At 39.9% G+C, this 17,728-nt stretch overlaps 1 protein-coding gene across 4 annotated transcripts in view; it reads right to left on the bottom strand.

Moving 5' to 3' along the window:
* Nucleotides 1-17,728, bottom strand: part of exd3 (exonuclease 3'-5' domain containing 3) — a 52,010-nt gene that overhangs the window by 24,801 nt on the left and 9,481 nt on the right. For all 4 annotated transcript variants that reach the window (XM_026174103.1, XM_026174104.1, XM_026174100.1 and 1 more), the window contains exons 3-19: nucleotides 17,319-17,383; nucleotides 16,506-16,667; nucleotides 16,047-16,232; nucleotides 15,900-15,953; nucleotides 15,633-15,772; nucleotides 15,424-15,530; nucleotides 15,262-15,335; nucleotides 13,433-13,471; nucleotides 13,171-13,337; nucleotides 12,642-12,795; nucleotides 12,341-12,539; nucleotides 12,135-12,244; nucleotides 11,835-12,018; nucleotides 11,497-11,669; nucleotides 10,011-10,229; nucleotides 9,325-9,378; nucleotides 9,062-9,193 (exon numbers count right to left, since the gene is read on the bottom strand). In XM_026174103.1, coding sequence (XP_026029888.1) covers nucleotides 9,062-9,193; nucleotides 9,325-9,378; nucleotides 10,011-10,229; nucleotides 11,497-11,669; nucleotides 11,835-12,018; nucleotides 12,135-12,244; nucleotides 12,341-12,539; nucleotides 12,642-12,795; nucleotides 13,171-13,337; nucleotides 13,433-13,471; nucleotides 15,262-15,335; nucleotides 15,424-15,530; nucleotides 15,633-15,772; nucleotides 15,900-15,953; nucleotides 16,047-16,232; nucleotides 16,506-16,667; nucleotides 17,319-17,383 — 2,219 coding nt within the window. The remainder of the gene's footprint in view (nucleotides 1-9,061; nucleotides 9,194-9,324; nucleotides 9,379-10,010; nucleotides 10,230-11,496; nucleotides 11,670-11,834; nucleotides 12,019-12,134; nucleotides 12,245-12,340; nucleotides 12,540-12,641; nucleotides 12,796-13,170; nucleotides 13,338-13,432; nucleotides 13,472-15,261; nucleotides 15,336-15,423; nucleotides 15,531-15,632; nucleotides 15,773-15,899; nucleotides 15,954-16,046; nucleotides 16,233-16,505; nucleotides 16,668-17,318; nucleotides 17,384-17,728) is intronic.

Raw genomic sequence — 17,728 nt, 5'->3', positions numbered from 1 at the left:
CAAACAGGACATTCCAGCTGCCGGCTGCACCGGATTCCTCGCCTTGGCTAATCTGAAACGGAGAATGAGACTGGGAGTGGAGCAGAGCAGGGAAGCAGGGTGAGAACTGTGGGTGAGGGAGAGCAACACCTAACAGAGGCCATAAGAAGAAACCGATACAGAGTGGGGGAGAGAAATTAAGAACCTTAGGGGTAAAGGAGAGTGTTATTTAAAAGAGCATCAGTTTAAAAAAAAAAAAAAAAGGTGAAAAAGCAACAGAGTAAGAAAATAGATCATGTGTCACGGTGTTATACACACGTCTTCATGCAGCTCTAAAAAGGCATATTACGTTCATTGCTGCATGCATATCATGATATGAGTACCTGCCAATGGCCATCCTCTGTTTTATTTACAATGTTTCTGCAATGAAAGGTGAAAAGTTTGCTTTGTTTCCATGTCAGATCATTACAAAACTGCAAAGTATGCTTTCCTGTAACTAGGGTAAACAATTGTATATTCATTTCATGATGCACTTACAAAACAAAGTTATGTCACCAACATGGCCATAACACTATGGCATTCACTAACCACAGTGTGGGCAGTCCAATACCTGGCTTCTGATATCAAACCCATTTCTACCCACATGCTGATGAGGGGCGTGCATACGAATAAAAGAGAGCAAAAACTGTAAATACCTTCTTCCATTAACTACACTCCACAATGCTATCATTTGCACTTGCGTAGAAAATAAGTACCGCATCCTGAGCTGGAAATAGCAAAAAGCTGGTTTCTTAACAGATTATTATCTCCAGAATGACTCCTCCATCTATAATTAAAACCCATCTCTAAGAAAACAACATATATGCACATTATCCGCGCCTCTAAGTGCTGAAAACCTAAGTGGGTTTTGAGCAACTATATATTCTCACACAAGCATGGAGACAGACAGACACACAGAGACAGATACATATCATGCATCCACCCGCACACGCAGGTGTCACTGCCTTGCTATGTTATCCTGGGGCCAACTTGACTGTGGGAAAACAGAGCAGGCCTGATTTCTTAAATGCTTGGTGAGTGATGGATCATCTTCTTTCTTATCTATTAGTTCGTATGTGTATCCGCTATTGTGTCTGCTCAGACAGCTGCAGATTTTTCTGTGGGATTTTCACACCACTTCCAAAAAATGGCCTGCCTTACAAGAGTTCACAGAGTTTAACGAGTGCGTGGTACGGTCATCTCTCACAGTTCAGACACAAATACATACACATACACTTCTCAGAGAAGAACTGAAGGATTTACCTCTTCAGGAAAATAATAAACATTTACATAACAGAGACATCAACTTATTTTGTTTCCTAACTATTGAGTGGTGTCCAAGTATCCTTATGCTGTCCAGGAAAATGCTATTATTAACTTAATAACTGTTAGCATTATTTTCAGTAGTAGTTTTCTTGTAGTCTTGTTGCTAATTGTGTTAATGCTATTGTCGCAAATGGTATCTGGATAATGTCGGAAGAATCAGGTTTGGACACAATCACAAGTTGCTCCCTACAAAAACAGCCGTGTTCGCACTACTGGAAATGTGACGTGTTCCAAAACAAACACTCCAAGTATGTGAATCAAAACCCTTGCCTGATTTGACTCTCTGGGATCATAATAGAAGATGATCCTCTTTAAGATCATCTCTTCATGCACCTCCAGTTCACTTTTAATGCTGCCACAATCTTAAGAACGCTTCTTTAAATCCACTGCTGGAAGGTCTGCTATTTCCTGTACGTGTTATAGTTAGTATAGTCTTTCATTTTCTATTTCTAGTTCCGTTTTAGAATTTATTTTATTTACTTTTTTTTTTTAAATTTTTTAGTAAGTTTCTGCAATGGGTTTGTTGATTTCAGTTTAGTTTTCCCTGTTTGAAAAAAGTTCAGTTTCAGTGTTAGTTTGAATTCATTTCTATCACATGGAGAGTGTTTGTCAGGAGCAAGATTTAAGAAGTTCAGAATAGATGTTACAATGCACACCCAGCACTTTCTGGAGGCAACTAGCTCTCAGTAATGTAGACGGCTTCGTCTCACGTCTAACACATTTACCAAAGCCTGGATAAGCTGCCTTGAAAAATTGGACCAAACTGTTAAAGACTACAACTAAATACATTTCTTCTACATTTTAAATTTACTTTAGATATGCTTTTGTAAATTCCCAATATAATTTCTGTTAATATTTTTATTTCTATCAGATAGTATGGTTTTATATAGCTAGTTTTAGTTTTGTTTTTGTTACCTGCAATAACAATGCTTAGGATCTACTTCTTTCAATTACTTCTTTATAAATTCCGGTCCTTTCCGATGAAAACCACAGAAATACAGTACAGCGCATGAATAATGACTCATTGTGTCAGCTTCTCATTTCCCTAACTAGGTCATATTCACAACAACAACATCATCTCAGTGACAGCTATATAATATCTGTGGTCACGTCTCCATAAACCGGAGCTTAGAAGCAACACAACAATCACAATAGCCTTTCCTTATTTGGCTACCCTACAGCAGCTCAGACAGAGATCTGGTATATCATTCTTATAATTCTTATAATTATATATATATATATGTACTCAAAACCTACTGTTTATATGTATGTGTCACAAAAAGCAGTCTGTGCTGTGTGTGAACAACACTTTTTCCCTGTGTGTTTACCTCTAGCACTTTCTCAAACTGTGTGTAACAGGAGATGCGAAGCCCTCGCCACACACAGTGGGAAATATTTGGGATGGTTTCCCTCGGAATGTCTTGGCGTGCCTATGGAATGCCCCCCTCCCAACAGTCTCCTCCTGCCCCTTCTCATTGTCGCTTCCTCTCATCTCTAGTCCCTCAAGGGGAGGGAGAGTGGGAAACAGCAGGACACACAAATACGACCCCTGTTTTGTCACCAGAGAGGAAGGCACATGCATAGAGATACAGACGAGGAGAGCCAAGCATGAGAAACCAGGGCAGGTTTGCAAAAAAAATATGAGAAGGCACTCAGGTTTCATAGTATGATACTGCTCATATCCATGGGCATCTAACAATTTCAGCTGCATGCAAGTTTGAAAAAGGGAATCTATTTCAATAAAAACTATCTTGTTTGCTACTGGATTTTAACACCTATCATGTTTACATCCTGGCAGAGATTAACCCAGTTTCACTTGTACTCACATGTGCGTGCGCATGCACACACACACACACAGCAAGTGAAGGATAGCATTAAACGTGTCTCAACCTCTCACATTCCTCCTGCTTCTCAGCCTGCAGCTCTCTTTGTAGATCAAAGCAGAGACAACAAGTCTTTCTATTGCCGTGTAGTCCTCCCTCCTGTACCCCTCCTTTTCCTTCACTCTCTCTTCCTCTTGATATTCCTCATTCAACACACACTTATCTCGCTCAAACAACTTTGCTTTTTCTCACATTTCCTCAAATACCTTTCAGCTTCAGTGTGTAATTTTAGCCTCCCTCTCCCTCTCTCCACAACCATATTATTCGCTATTTCTCAACTGCTTTCACTGCAGTTCCCTTTTTTGTCTCTCATCTTTTTACCTCACCACCATCACCTCTGTTCTCACTTCTCTATCGCCTTCCCTCCCTCTCCTTTTCCTGTCCGTAACCCCCCTCTTATTTCTCCCACCCCTCCCTCTCACAGTGCAGCGGTTCCTGTTGCTCTTGTTTTCACTTCCCCAGTCGTCTGGTGCGTGGGAACCAGCGTTTCAGCTGCAACAGTGTCTACGCCTGAGTCTGAGTGTGAGCGCATCTGTGACCAAGTCTATGTGTTCTCACTTGCTGTTTGTGCTTGAAGGTGCTGAGGTGACTGTGTGCACGCAGCAGTCATAATATGCGTTTGTTGGTTTGGGGTTTCAAATCTGCATTACCCAATATATATGGGAGTTTGTGCGTAGCTGGTTTCACATCTACCTCTGAGCTAGCCTCTGCTATCTGAACATATCTGTAATAGGCCAGTGTGGGCCATCTCATGGAACCATGAGGCCTAGCGGAAGTGTGTGTGTGTGTGTGTGTGTGTGTGTGTGTGTGTGTGTGTGTGTGTGTGTACGTGTGTGTGTTTGAATAGAAAGTACAGATAGAGCAGGAATTAGTGGTGGGAGTTGGATAGAGCTAAATAGGGAAACTGCAATGGAGCAACCACTAGCTTTACCATCAAAGGAATACCCTTGCTGGAGATACTAATTAGGGACTATAAACAGTTCATTTCTGTGATATCTGTTAACATTTTATAACAGTAAATATTTTTTAAGAAACAGAACACTGAAACCGACCTGTATAACTTGCTTTACTGCAAATGTTATTTTAATTATTGCCATATTTTGATTTGATTTTCATAGATATTTAATAAATTACTGTAATGTATATTTAAATCAGCATATTTATAACATAACCCTGCATCAGACAGGCAACTTGTCCAGGGTGTACCACATCTCTCATCCTTTGACAGCTGGGACAGGCTCCAGCCCCCCCAATGATTCTGAACAGGATAAGTAGAATAAAATGGATGGTTGGGTTTTGACAACACTAACAATCTGTACTAAAGCTGAAAATAATTTTATCTTTTTTGGAGCTCTGACAGTGCAATTAAAATCATTTCAATGTTAATGGTTTAAATGTGCTTGCTTGCCTTTGGAGAAACATATTCACCTCATATTAAGCACAGTAAGCTAAATAAATCAAACTTAAATTTCAGGTAGATTTGTTTAGAAATGTGATACAGAATGCAGATGAAAGCAAAAGGAAGTTCCATATTAACAAAAAAAGGTCTCTATAAAGTGTTCATTTTATTTTACTTAATTATTTCTTTTGTATGAGGTTTCAGGGACTGATGCCATATCCCACAGAGCAGAGACAGATTCAAATCTCCCAACAGCAGATGGGTCTTTATATAAATACAAGCCAAATGAATTGCCTTGTTTACACAAAGAATATGTATTAATACTGCCTGAATAAGGAGCATAACTCTCAGTTTCTGAAGCCAGGTTTTTCAGTCACACGGAAGATAAACCACTTCCATATGAATCCCTCAAACACCATACATGACATTTTAAATACATGAGATAGTATTTTTTCAATTGCGCAACTATGCAGAAAAGTAAAAACATGATGCCCTTCTCTATGTTGCATTCTCTCTTGGGGTCAAATTCCTATGCCTCTAAAATCTGTGAGGCCTATTGATACACAGAAACAAACATTAACCCTTCCCCTACAATTTACATATGCATGCCTACACGAGGCATTGCTTAACCTGTTGTGTGTGTGTGTGTGTGTGAGATTTACTTCTCTTTCCTCATGACATTTAGCAGTAGTGTATGTGATTGAGGGAGGAACACATAGACAAAAAGGGAGAGAAACTAAGCCACCCATTGCTAATTTGATAGCTTTACAATCAGATAACAAAAGAGGTTAACTTTGCCTGGGTGGGCTGTTGTGGAGCCCCAGGGTGAAACTCTCTGTTGCTCTCTGCCACACACACACACACACACACACACACACACACACACGCACGCACGCACGCACGCACACACACACACCTACAATATTTTACAATTTAAGCAAAGGTCAACAAAACTTTAATACAAACAACTGACTGAAATGTATTATTAATCTTCAATATCATTAATCTTCAATATCATTTAACCAAATAATGAAAAGGAATATAGTCAATAACCGCAAATACTTGAGACCCCCTTTACAACTACCTATTTTAATAGTTCAAACATCAAATACACCTGAAACTGTCATCCCAAAACACTTAAAAATCATTTCAAAGTCAAATTAGATTAAAAACGAGAGACAAAGACACACAAAGTACACAAATACGTGAAACACTTGAACAGCAGATGTCTACGCGGTGAACTGGCAGCGTAGACATCTGCAAATAATTTTGATCTATGGAAAAAATCTGTGAATACTGAACCGTTAATTGGGGGGGAGGTTCGACTGTATTATACTTGAGCAATATTACTTTTGATAATAATAATAATTCTGAAAACATTTTATTAAGATAACATTGGTCAGTCTGTTTTTAAAAAAGTGGCAGCAGGAGAGATGGAAGTGGTTGAAAGAGCTTTTCACTGAATGAACTAATGAAAAAAACTCTGTGCCAGAGATGTAACTAGATATGTGGGAAAATGTAATAATTTAAATATGCTATTCAGCATTTATATGGGATGTATTGGAGTGACTTCTTTGAAGTTGTGTAGGAAGTGTGTACTAAAGTAAAGGATGTAGATGGATGACTATTTAGCCAATGGTCAATTGCTGCTTTTTTTGGGTATGTGTGATCCTCATCATATCATCAGAACAGGAGGTAGCATCAAGGTGGTCAAAAAAAAAAAAAAAGGAATGCAGCTGGTGGTGTCTTGACAAATTCGCCACCCCTCACCCCCTCCTAGAAGAACGCTAGAACACCCAAGTTTTAAACTCTACTGATTCCACTCCCAGTCACAAACACACACAGGGGCACATAGCCCCTCTGAAACAGCCACCCACAGAGATATCTGTAGGTCAGGTACTATAAATCAGACTGTTATTGATGCAGTGTAACTGTTTTAACATATTTTCCACAACCATGATAAAATATGGATCTGAATAATAAACATGAGCTGCTACTTTAGTATTACTTATGGATACACACATGCTTGTTAGGAAGCAGATAATTATTCAGCTTTATTCCTTCTTCAGTTAAATTCCTTTATTTTCTATTTTCCATGTTTTTAAATCAAGTCTTCATCTTAAAGCTACTTCTCATCCACAGCATTATGGTAAATTTTCTTAGTGAACCACTGCATGTTTGACTCTCCTTTTCCATATCCATTAGTTTTTGCATCTTTTATACATCTTCCCCCATCACCCAACAGTGGCACTGATCAAGACTGTGGTGGCAGCAAGCTAAACAATGAAACGCAGACATCCCACTTCCTCACAACATCTTCCAGCCCCTGCTGAGGAATTCCCAGACCAGATGGGATATGCAATCCCATTCGGAGTCTTCTGGGTCTGCCCCAGGGTCTTCCTCTATTTGGACATGCTGAGAATACCTCCACAAAGAGGGAGGTCTGGCTCAGGAGGGATAATAATTAGATACTCTGGATGCTCTAAAATGGCTACTTTGAACATAAAGGTAACGTGGATTGACTTCACCCTCCTCCTCCTTTTACTAAAGATGACCTTAGATTTACTGCTGAATACATTTGTTTAGCCTCCCTGCTACTACTACAACACCCACATACACCCTACACCAATCAGCTTGTTAATATCTTACATCATAAAATCTCTCGTGAACAAAACCACAAAATACAGTGAGGTAAGGCATCTCCCTGTTGACTCCTCTGTAGGGATGGGTACCGGTATCCGGTGCCATTATGGCACCGGTTCTGACATAAACGGTAGTAACCAGACTGAAAAGCAGCGCACATTTCGGTGCTTTATTTCGGTGCTTTTTTTCCTGAGATGTCATACACTTTGAATTCTAGCCAATCATTTTACGTTTCCGAGGATAGTAGGCGGGTCCAGGTACGTACGTTCTTTTAGAGCAGAGCTACAGATTAACAATGCCCAAGGCGAAGTGGTCAAAAGTCTGGCTGTACTTCACAGCAAAAGATGCAAACTCAGCAGCCTGCAACAAGTGCTTTAAGCTGATACTGTGACACTGTGCAAAGGAGGTAACACCTCAAATCCGATGAAACACCTGGCGACGCATAGTGTTTTTTTCAAAAGCCAAAAAATGCGCCGTACTTGATAGCTTGCTGCGAGACCTCACACCGAGCGCATAAATAATTTCCCCCAGGGATCAATAAAGTATTCTGATTCTGATTCTGCGGGTGTGGTGCCTGTTATCGGACCCGGAGTTAGCAACATCCCCCAAAACACGAAGAGGAGAGTCCTGGCCCCTAGCCCTGCCAGTGTAGCAGAAATGATGACGAATGATGATGGCAGTAGCAGCCGTTCTTCTCTGCGTGAGTAGCTTCATGTTGTTCGGGTGTAATTTACGTTGAGTAGGCTAACCACGTTATTACATTAATGCATGTAAGGTGAACTAGCAAACATCATCATAGCTACATGCGGCTGTCCTCTTGTTTGATGGCAGATGCTCCCTTCACCCTGGCCAAAAAGGCTAAAATGACCAAAGAAAAAGTGGAAAACAGCTAAACATGAGAGGGTTTAAGTTTGTGTTTTTTCCATTGATTAAGCACTGCTTCAAGCCAAGAGTGATGCCATATATGCCCCATAGCTGCAGAAAAGGCTAACATTGTTATCTTTTTACAAAAAAAACAGCTAAACATGAGAGGTTTTTGGACCAATTTTGTGTTCTCCATTCTTTAAGCACCGGTTTGAGCACCGGTTTGAGCACCGTTTAAGCACTTGCACCGTTTCAAAAGTACCAGTTTGGCACCGGTATCGGATAAAACCTAAACGATACCCATCCCTACTCCTCTGTGTGTGTGTGTGTGCGTGCGTGCGTGTTGGGGTGGGGTGAAAGGTGAGCCAAACCCTGTGATTTTATGCACGGCTTAACCACAAGTGCAAGTCTCTTTTCCATCTCCAACATAAGGAACATAAGAATGCTCAACATCTTCCCATGCTGTCAGCACTTTATTTCCTGGTAGTCTTGCCAGTAAAGAGTTCAGAAATGCTTCCACTTTCTTTCTGTGTTAAACATACCACCTTTACCACAAGCATTTTTCCTTTGAATTCGACTACTTTACTCAAGCAGAAGCTTTTAAAAAAAATTACGAAATTCTTCCATTCATAATACTTCTCACTAAAATAATAACTATAGTTCTTGTGTTTCTCTTGATTAAAGTTGTGTATGAGCCAAATGTAAGTAGTAAGCAAGATAAATTAATATTTTGGACTAACTGTTGAATTACACAGATGTTATCTGTATCCAACTCTGCATCAAGTCATGTGTTATTTTCTTCATTTGTCTGTTGTGAACTTTTCGTCCCTGCAGACAACTTCACTCTAACCATCCACAAAAGATCATGAAAATCATGTACAAGTGTGTAGCACACCGCATAAACAAATATTTTCATAGACAGAAATACCTGACAGCGGCTGAATATATCACTGGGAGTGGGCTGGATGTTAAAGTGTTTGAGAACTCGAACCGCCTGGTCTCTGGCCTTTTCTGAGCAGGCTAGGGAGAGACAGCGACCCTCCGCCACCTGGGAACGCAACTGTACGGGAAGATACAGACAAACTATGTGTACCAGGAAACAAGTCAGACACACCAATGCATGAAAACAAGCGCACAGTGCATCAGCATTCCCTAGATTTTAGATTTGTTTTTGAGTTCATGTGTACTTACAGTTTGGAATGGTTGTCCACATGTAAGAATGACACGGCCTTCAGCCTGCGCTAACTGAGACACAACAAATTCACACAAGAATAAAAGAGTACAATAAATGTATGCGGTAATGACACTCATGCTTGAAATGTACTTTGGTACACTAAATTCTGAAAACATTATGGTATGTTTTTATATGGTAATATAGGTTCTGAAGATGCTACGGTACAGTAATTTTTGGCCTAGTAGAAGCAAGTCTAGGTGTAGGAACAGGTCTGCTCTAATTTGTGCAGATATTTATGATTTGAACTGACCAGGAAAACGTTATGAATAGCTAAAAGCGATCAGTTCTTTCTAATACCATTTGCATAAAAACTACAGGAGGAAAGACTTGTGGATACCTAATCATGCCATCTCTGGGCTTCAGCAGTGAAGTAGCTGTGGCGTGAGTCAAGCTTATATTTTTAGGATCATTAAGGCTGACATCAATACCATTAATAACATCACAATATAGCAGCGTAAGTATGTGGCAACATCCTTTGGAATGAGGTCATTCATTCAATTTATTTTTGATATGAATAAATGGGGTATGGAAAAAGTGAAAATTAAATGGTAACAGCACTGATTACCAAATATCTGATATTGTGACATCCCAAGGGCTTTTTCTGTGGAAAATGTGAATATTTAGAAAAACTAGCAGGACTAACCTTAGCTGCAACCCTGTGATCATCAGTGTTCTCCAATATGACCACGTCAACTCCTAAACAACGCAGGTATCTTCCGAGTCCCTGCAGCATGTTGTCACACACCACCCGCAACTGCTGAGGGGGTAGCGGTGGGGAATCTTCTGAAGGCTTCTCACCATACAAGACGCCTTTCTCTGGATCTGAACAAGAGGGGCTGACCCTTTGAGCCCCCTGACATTCCTAAATGGACAGAGACAATAATGTGATACTTAACCGATCCCCATAGGGGGATTTTCTTTTCACTTGCACCACAGTTCAGGGAGGCTATAGCACTGGGTGAGCTTTAAATCTGCACCCCTGGAGCTGCTAGGAACTGCTGAAGTGTCTTTGTCAATGACTTATTGTCCCTCCTTACAGGCTGAAGGCTCAAAAGTTGGGTTTTCAGTAAGAGGTTTTAGCATTTACATGTAACATGAAAATTTATCACAGAAGAATGAATAGCTAAATTAGCAGATTCTGCTTTACATGTAAATAGGTTGGTCGCTGTCTATGAAGCGGAACCAACACCTACAGTAATCCTGCTGGTGACTGCAATCATGTTTCTGCATGAAATTCTGCATTAAAAAGGCAAAAAAAACTAACTGAATACATACTCTTTGCTTCAAGTATTAAAATGCCACTCTGATGCAAAGACCCTCTATAAGGAAACTGTTTACTAGGTCCCTTGTTTGGTTTTGGTCTCAACAACACTGATAATTGTTAATTGCATTCACAGTAGAATTCCAACATGTCCAGGTTGAGTATAAGGTTATGAAACCTACCAAAAACAAATAAAAGTAAAATATGAACAAAGCAGGTCAAGTATATTAAAGAACTTTTGTGAAATAGTGGGAAAAATATTTAAAACTGAACTCTTGAAATAAATATAAAGATAAAACAGCTTTTAAATTTCTCTACCTCTTAGACCAGCAAGCACAGTTACTACATGTTTCATCAAGTCAACTAATGAGGGAAAAAAAATCTATATAAGGTTGCGGCTCAGGTGGTAGAGTATATGTTTTCTTAACGTAAGATAAGAAGTTTGACTTGAAAATTGCTTATCTTATCACTCATGGCAGTGACTTTTATTTCTCTACTTTTTGTTCTCCCCCATCCGAAATGAGTTCAGCGTCTTTGGTTTTTACACACAGGTGTAAAGGTTTGACTATTACACACACACACACACACACACACACACACACACACACACACACACACACACACACACACACACACACACACACACACACACACACACACTGGTCTGAATGCTGCAGAGTTACTGCAACAGCCAGTTCTGCTCCTGTTAATAATGTCTAATAACGATGTCAATAACTCAAACAGCTGAATATTCATAGTTTATTAGCTATACCAACTCACACACACAGACACACCTTTCTACCTACCTATCTAGATATAGATATAAAGATGTATTAAAAAAAAGAAGAAAAGGCAACTGATCCCTGACCTCTTTCTCAAGGGTCTGTTTTGTTTGCTTGTCCTTTTTCTCCTTCAGCTTCTTGTCTCTGCTCTTCTCTGATTGGCTTGAAGATATGCTGCGCAGGTCATCAGGCAGCCCAAAAGATGCTGGGTTGCGGGAGAGGACAGAGTACACTTCCAGCAAACAGTAGGCATCTGCCACTAGAAGATGTTAAGAAGCAAAAGAAAGAGAAGGGGAAAAGGGGGGATTTATTGGTTTGCAGTTCATCAGGGGATAACAAAATAATCTCTGATATTCTATTGAGAAGAGAGCAGCGACCATCTGTCTCTCTGTCATTGTCTGTCTGTGCATGCACAATACCTTACCTGCATATCTAATTTGGCTGATGCGTAGAGGCCGCTTCTCCCAGTTGGACATCTGCTCTGTCTTGTCCAGGGGCCTTCCCAGGACCTGTTGTACCAACAGACTGAGGCCCTTTTCTGCACAGTCCTCTCCCACCAGTACCTCTTTAGGGCCATTTTGAGTCCGGCTGAGTGCACTATGTTGAATCTACATTACAAATTACAGACATAAAATAGCATAAAACAATCATTTATTTTAAACAGTGCAGGACTTCATTTAGAAACTGCGTTATATTAAGTTATGGAAATGAAAAGAAAGATTACTTTTTTATGTATACTTAGAAGATCAAGCATCCCCTCCATTTTCAGTGGGTCCTCTTGTAACTGGGGCCAGGTGGCCAACAGACACTTAAGATCACTGGCCATACCATATCCTGAATTGCAATAAAAGGAGAAATGTAGGAGACCAAAGTATGTAAAAAGAAAAAAAAAGGCGAATGACTTGGATATAACACTGAATACATGCTAACCTAGTTTAAGGACACTTTGTTGGGAGAACAAGCTCCTGATGAAACAAATTGTTTCTGGGTGCTCACAGAATCTCCTAGCACAGAGGTCTATTAGGAAAACCTGATCAGAAACTGCAAGTTGTATCAGGGCCACTTGCTGAGTTGAGATACAGCCAAATGTTGGCTGCCACTCCATGTCAACTCCGACTACAACACCTTTCTAAGAAAGGACAGATAGCAGAACACAGGAGAGAAAGTTGAATAATACATGATTGCAAATACAGACTTTTCCCATCATTAGGTGCTGTTTAATCCTCTGTACCTTGAGCAGAATGCTTTGACATCTCTCGAGAGCTTCTGGTGTGTCCACAAAGTGCACCTTGTCTTTGGTAAGTGGCACTTGGTAGAACTTCTCACAGTGAGACTGAGCTAGCTCCCACTCCTCAGTTTCTGCAGTATCACTCAGAGATATCTGTCTGAGCAGAGGTGAGAAATGTGTATTTTTTATGAATGTGCAAATAAAAGACTGTGTGCTCTATAATGGCAAACTGATAACCAAATAGGAGGGAAAAAAGTGACTAAAACAATGCATTAGGTGTTATGAATGAGTCGAGTGAATCAGCGAAATATGTAAATAGTGAAAAAGAACCAAGTGAGCACAAAAGCTTTGTTTATAAGACTGCATTGAGAAGCTGTTGCAAAAGCAGGATGAAATCAGTAAGCAATATGTGAGAAACAGGATGTGGAGAAGAAAAATTAGACTCCACAGTTCCCTTTATATAAAAAATACAGTTTGTACATACCACAATTTGCGTAACAGAAGATGTTTATACATGTTCTGGCCAACTTACTGTAGAGCACGTGGTAGACTCTGCTGGGTTTCCCATACTCCACAGGGAAGTCGATATCTGGGGATGCTGTATCTCAGTGACCACTGGGAGGCTTTCCGAAGACAAGAGTACTTCACCAACATCTCCACCAAGTGGATCTGCAGCTCAAGGTCATCTGCCACTACATACTATACATACACAACAATAAACTTACTGCATACAAGACATAGCGCCATACAAATTTAGGCTTCATCAAGTCACATATAAACACATACAAACCCACTTGTACATGGTCAATCCAGTTCTCTTCTGTCATGCCTTTCTACGAAGAAAAAAAGATACAAAATGCTATTTTTAATTATTCTTCATTACAATTTTTAATCTACAATGTGAGGAGAATTTGGCAGCTAAACAATAGGGTACTGCTAAACTGAAAATTCAATAATAATAATATCTGATCATATTGTCTACTAGTCCTCAGTCTACATTTTCATCCTCTGCAAGCAGTGTCAGTTAAAGTGACGGTAAGACTTAATTATCTTCTCTAACTTATCGAAACAAATCATTTCTTCTCTTAAGCACACAGACGTGGGTTTCAAAAGCTTTTAGTAAACTTTATATTTCCCCTTTTGTGCATTTATGTCACACAATTAGATTTGACACTCTCTTACCACATTCTGCTTTTTTGTTTAAATTGCACTTTGAACTGCTACTTCACAAAAAATAATACATACAGTCAAGTGGAAAAATAAGTTCTATTGACTAAACTAAGTATACCTATTGATTCTATAGCTTGCAGAACAAACTTTAGCAGCATTAACTTGAAGTAGTTATTTTCTGTATGACTTTATCACTCTCTCACATCATTGTGGAGGAATGTGGCCCACTCTTCCTTACAACATTGCTTTAGTTCATTGAGTTTTGCAGGCAGTTGTTTATGCACAGTTCTCTTAATGTCCCGCCGCAGCATTTCAAGCAGACTGAGGTTTGGACTTTGACTGGGCCATTGCAACACATTGAATCTTTTCTTTTTCAGCCATGTTGTTGTATATTTGCTGCTGTGATTGGGATCATTGACCTGTTGCATGAAGTAATTTCAGCCCAGCTTTAGCTGTCAGACAGATGGCCTCACATCTGACTCTAGAACACTTTGTTATACCGAGGAGTTCATGGCTGACTCAGTAACTGCAAGGCACCGAAGTCCTGTGGCTGCAAAACAAATCTCTCCACTACTGTGCTTGACAGTTGGTATGAGGTGTTTGTGCGTTGCTTAGTTTTCACCAAACATGGAGCCATGCATTATGATCAAGCATCTCCACTTTGGTTCCATTTGTCCAAGTACATTGTCCCAGAAGACTTGCTGTCACGTTCTTTTTAGAGGGAGGAAGCTTTTCTCTTGGCAACCCTTCCAAACAAGCCACAGTTGTTCAGTTTTCTAACTGTACCCTACTTCAGTTCTTCACATGCTAACTGAAGCTATAGTCCTGGGATTTCTGAGCATTGCACAGTCTGACCTTGGAGTGAAATTTGCTGGGACATGGACTGCTGGGAAGATTATGGCACTGTGTTAACGCATAGCTGAACGCTCCAGACCTGCAAACTGTCAAATCAATCAACTGTATTTGATTAGCAGAACCTGGCTGCTACATCACCTTTTAAGTTCCTATAAAAGTAGTAAGAGTGGACTGCATAGAATTTCGTGAAAACATTTACTCTCACATAGCTGTATATCACTACGTAAAAACTAAAGCACAGCTCACTGAACTGTAAGTTAGCAGGGAAACTCACGAGCTTGTTAAACACACTGATCACATTTATGCCCCTCCTAATGAGTTTAGAGTTTATTTAATGTTTTGTAAAGCGTTCTCGAGTTTCTTGAATGGTGCTGTACAAATCTAAGTTATTTGTTTGTTTTTTACTGGCAAAAAACAAACAGATGTCAGAAATAATTTTTTGTTGGAAAACAAACAAAAATTATATCTGTCTTCCATTTTCATTGGTTTACTTTACTCTGAACAGTTTAGCTAAAGAAATAAAGGTGAATGCTGATGACAGCACGTAATAAAAAATAATGACGTTGAAATAAAACTGAACGTCTGCTCCATCACTTACCTCCACAAACCTCTTGTACATGAGGAAACGCAGAGAGTCTAGTCTCCTCTTGTGCAGTGCATTGGGACACAGTCCTGCACCAAAAAGACAAGGTCACTACAATTTCTGCCCGAGACATCCACCTGCAATATGCATGAACGAAACATGCACCCAATCATCCACCTTTATCAATCTTGAATTTCTCCATGAGTCGCAGGACGTGTTTGGTGAGCATTTTCGGTTGAATCTGTTCCATCCGTTGTTTGGTCAGATTAAGGCGAGGGAACTGACTGTGGAAACATGCGTACCCACACAGTTACACAACTTTTTTCTTTTTCTTTTAAGGCTCTGCATGTCGACACCTGTATCAAGTTCACATACGTGTACCATACCTGTTTAGCTCTTCCACACAGAAGCTGGGGTGACACCAAGAGTCTAGAAGTTTAACCAATCGTTCCTCTAGATGACTGTAGCCTGAGACAAAGGACACGGCCACCGACATCTTATCCTGCACGATTAGTGGTACACACATCTGCAGAATAACATAGGAGATGAAAATTTAGGAAGTTGGATAGAGATTTAATAGTGAGTTTATATAGAAGACATTTGATGGTTAATTAATAAATAAATACAAGGACAACAAAGACTGGATATCTCACCTCCTCCATATTTAACTCTTCCTGTAAGTTCAGCTTAATACCGAGCGTTGCTGCCTGTGGGGGTTATAAATTTCACTTTCTATGATTTTATTTTGTCTTAAACATTTCTGCAATAACAACAATAATATCATGAAATCATGCACCCACCTCTTTGTAGAAGCTGAGAGCATGCAACCAAGTAATGTGCAATCGGAGTATGGCTGGATCCAGTGAACTGAGTTGGTAGATGTTTATGAGACTGTCTACAAAGTTTGGCTGGGTATCTGTTAGCAAGTTGAGAGCACGCTGTTGGAGTGCCACTGCTTGCTGTTCCGACACTGAACTCAGATTGACCTGTATGAAGAACACAAACCCCCAATCCAAAACAGAAATCAAAAACACCCTTTTAAAACACTAAAGAATACTACACTACTACAGAGGTGTTAATGAGAAGGTTTGTTAGTCTGCACTAATAAAATTAATTGCTCAGGTATTCATTTTCAAATATCTCAATGATGGCACAACTATAAAGTCAGCAAGCCTTTGTGTACAGTTCAAAATCACAAAAGGATGAAAAAGTCGGACTGCTAACCACAACAGCAGGTTTGTAACTGCTTGCCTATCTACCTGAGGATGTTCCTTAATCCATGTCTGGAATTCCATGAGTATGTGATGGCCAAGGGTGTGGCTCCGACCTTTCTGTTTGCCCGGACAACTCTCCAGGATTGTTAGTAAGGCCTCTAGAGGCTCAGACAGCTTTGAAAATCCCTGGAGGGCTGCCAAATGTAGCTGTGGGTGGACAGAGGAGAAGGGAGTGGTAAAACTATAATAGAGGAGAAGGTTGAATGAATGTATAAAACATTAAAGTGTGATGGTAGATTACTTCGAATCTAAACCTTGTGGACAACTCTGAGCACTTGCTTACTCTGTTTTATTATTATGACTTTAAAGTGGATCTTTCAAAAATGTTTTTGTGAAGCCAAAGTGTTACACTCAAGTTAGAGTCAGAAAATGCCTTAACTCCATCAGCATATATGAGTCTTTTGAGACATTTTGTGTAAAAAGTAATAAAAAAAAAAACAATCTCTAACTTCCTACACGAGAAAATAATATATGAGTGACAAATCCAGACTCTGTTTTAATTTGCAAACCAGATGTTAAGCACTCAATATCCTACTCACACAGATCTCAAGTTCATTCAGAGCAACACAAATTCCTTCCTACTGACAGGCAGTCTGGTTTCCTCATTAACACACACACACACACACACACACACACAGGTGAGCTTCATTTAAGGATTCAGGGTTTTCTCTCACTTGTTCCTTCCTGTGCAAATGCTTCATACAGACACACAAAAGCTCCAATCCTGCTACCTTTGTAAACACACACACTCAGTATTGCATATATGGACCTGACACACGCTGTGAAAGTGACTCTTACCATCTGCAGATCTTTCCGGTTCCACAGATCGAAGAGTTGGTCTCTCAGCACGGCAGGGTCAAGACCTGGGGGCATATTGCACACACAGGCACAGAGACAATCACACACACACACACACAGTGGGATTTCACTTTGACCTTTGACATGTTAAGGAATCAGAGGTGGAGTTATACTTATTTTAAACTAAAAATATTTCAATGGATGTCTTTTTGGGGTATTATAAGAGCTCTTTTTGTGAAAACTGACCTGTTCAAAGATGCAAATCCTCTGAAAAAAACCCCAAAAGCCACAAGTTGGCGCTATACGTTTTGCACAGATTTAAAGCAATTTATACTGTTGACCCCCTCCCCAATTCTTGTAAACAAAAGGTTAAATTTGTTTGCCCAATCTTTTGAATTCTTATTTTCTGT

This window comes from Astatotilapia calliptera, chromosome 7 (assembly GCF_900246225.1).
Source record: "Astatotilapia calliptera chromosome 7, fAstCal1.2, whole genome shotgun sequence".
NCBI lineage: Eukaryota > Metazoa > Chordata > Actinopteri > Cichliformes > Cichlidae > Astatotilapia > Astatotilapia calliptera.
The sequence above is the reverse complement of the archived record's forward strand: the minus strand, read 5'-3'. Positions and strand labels throughout refer to the sequence as shown.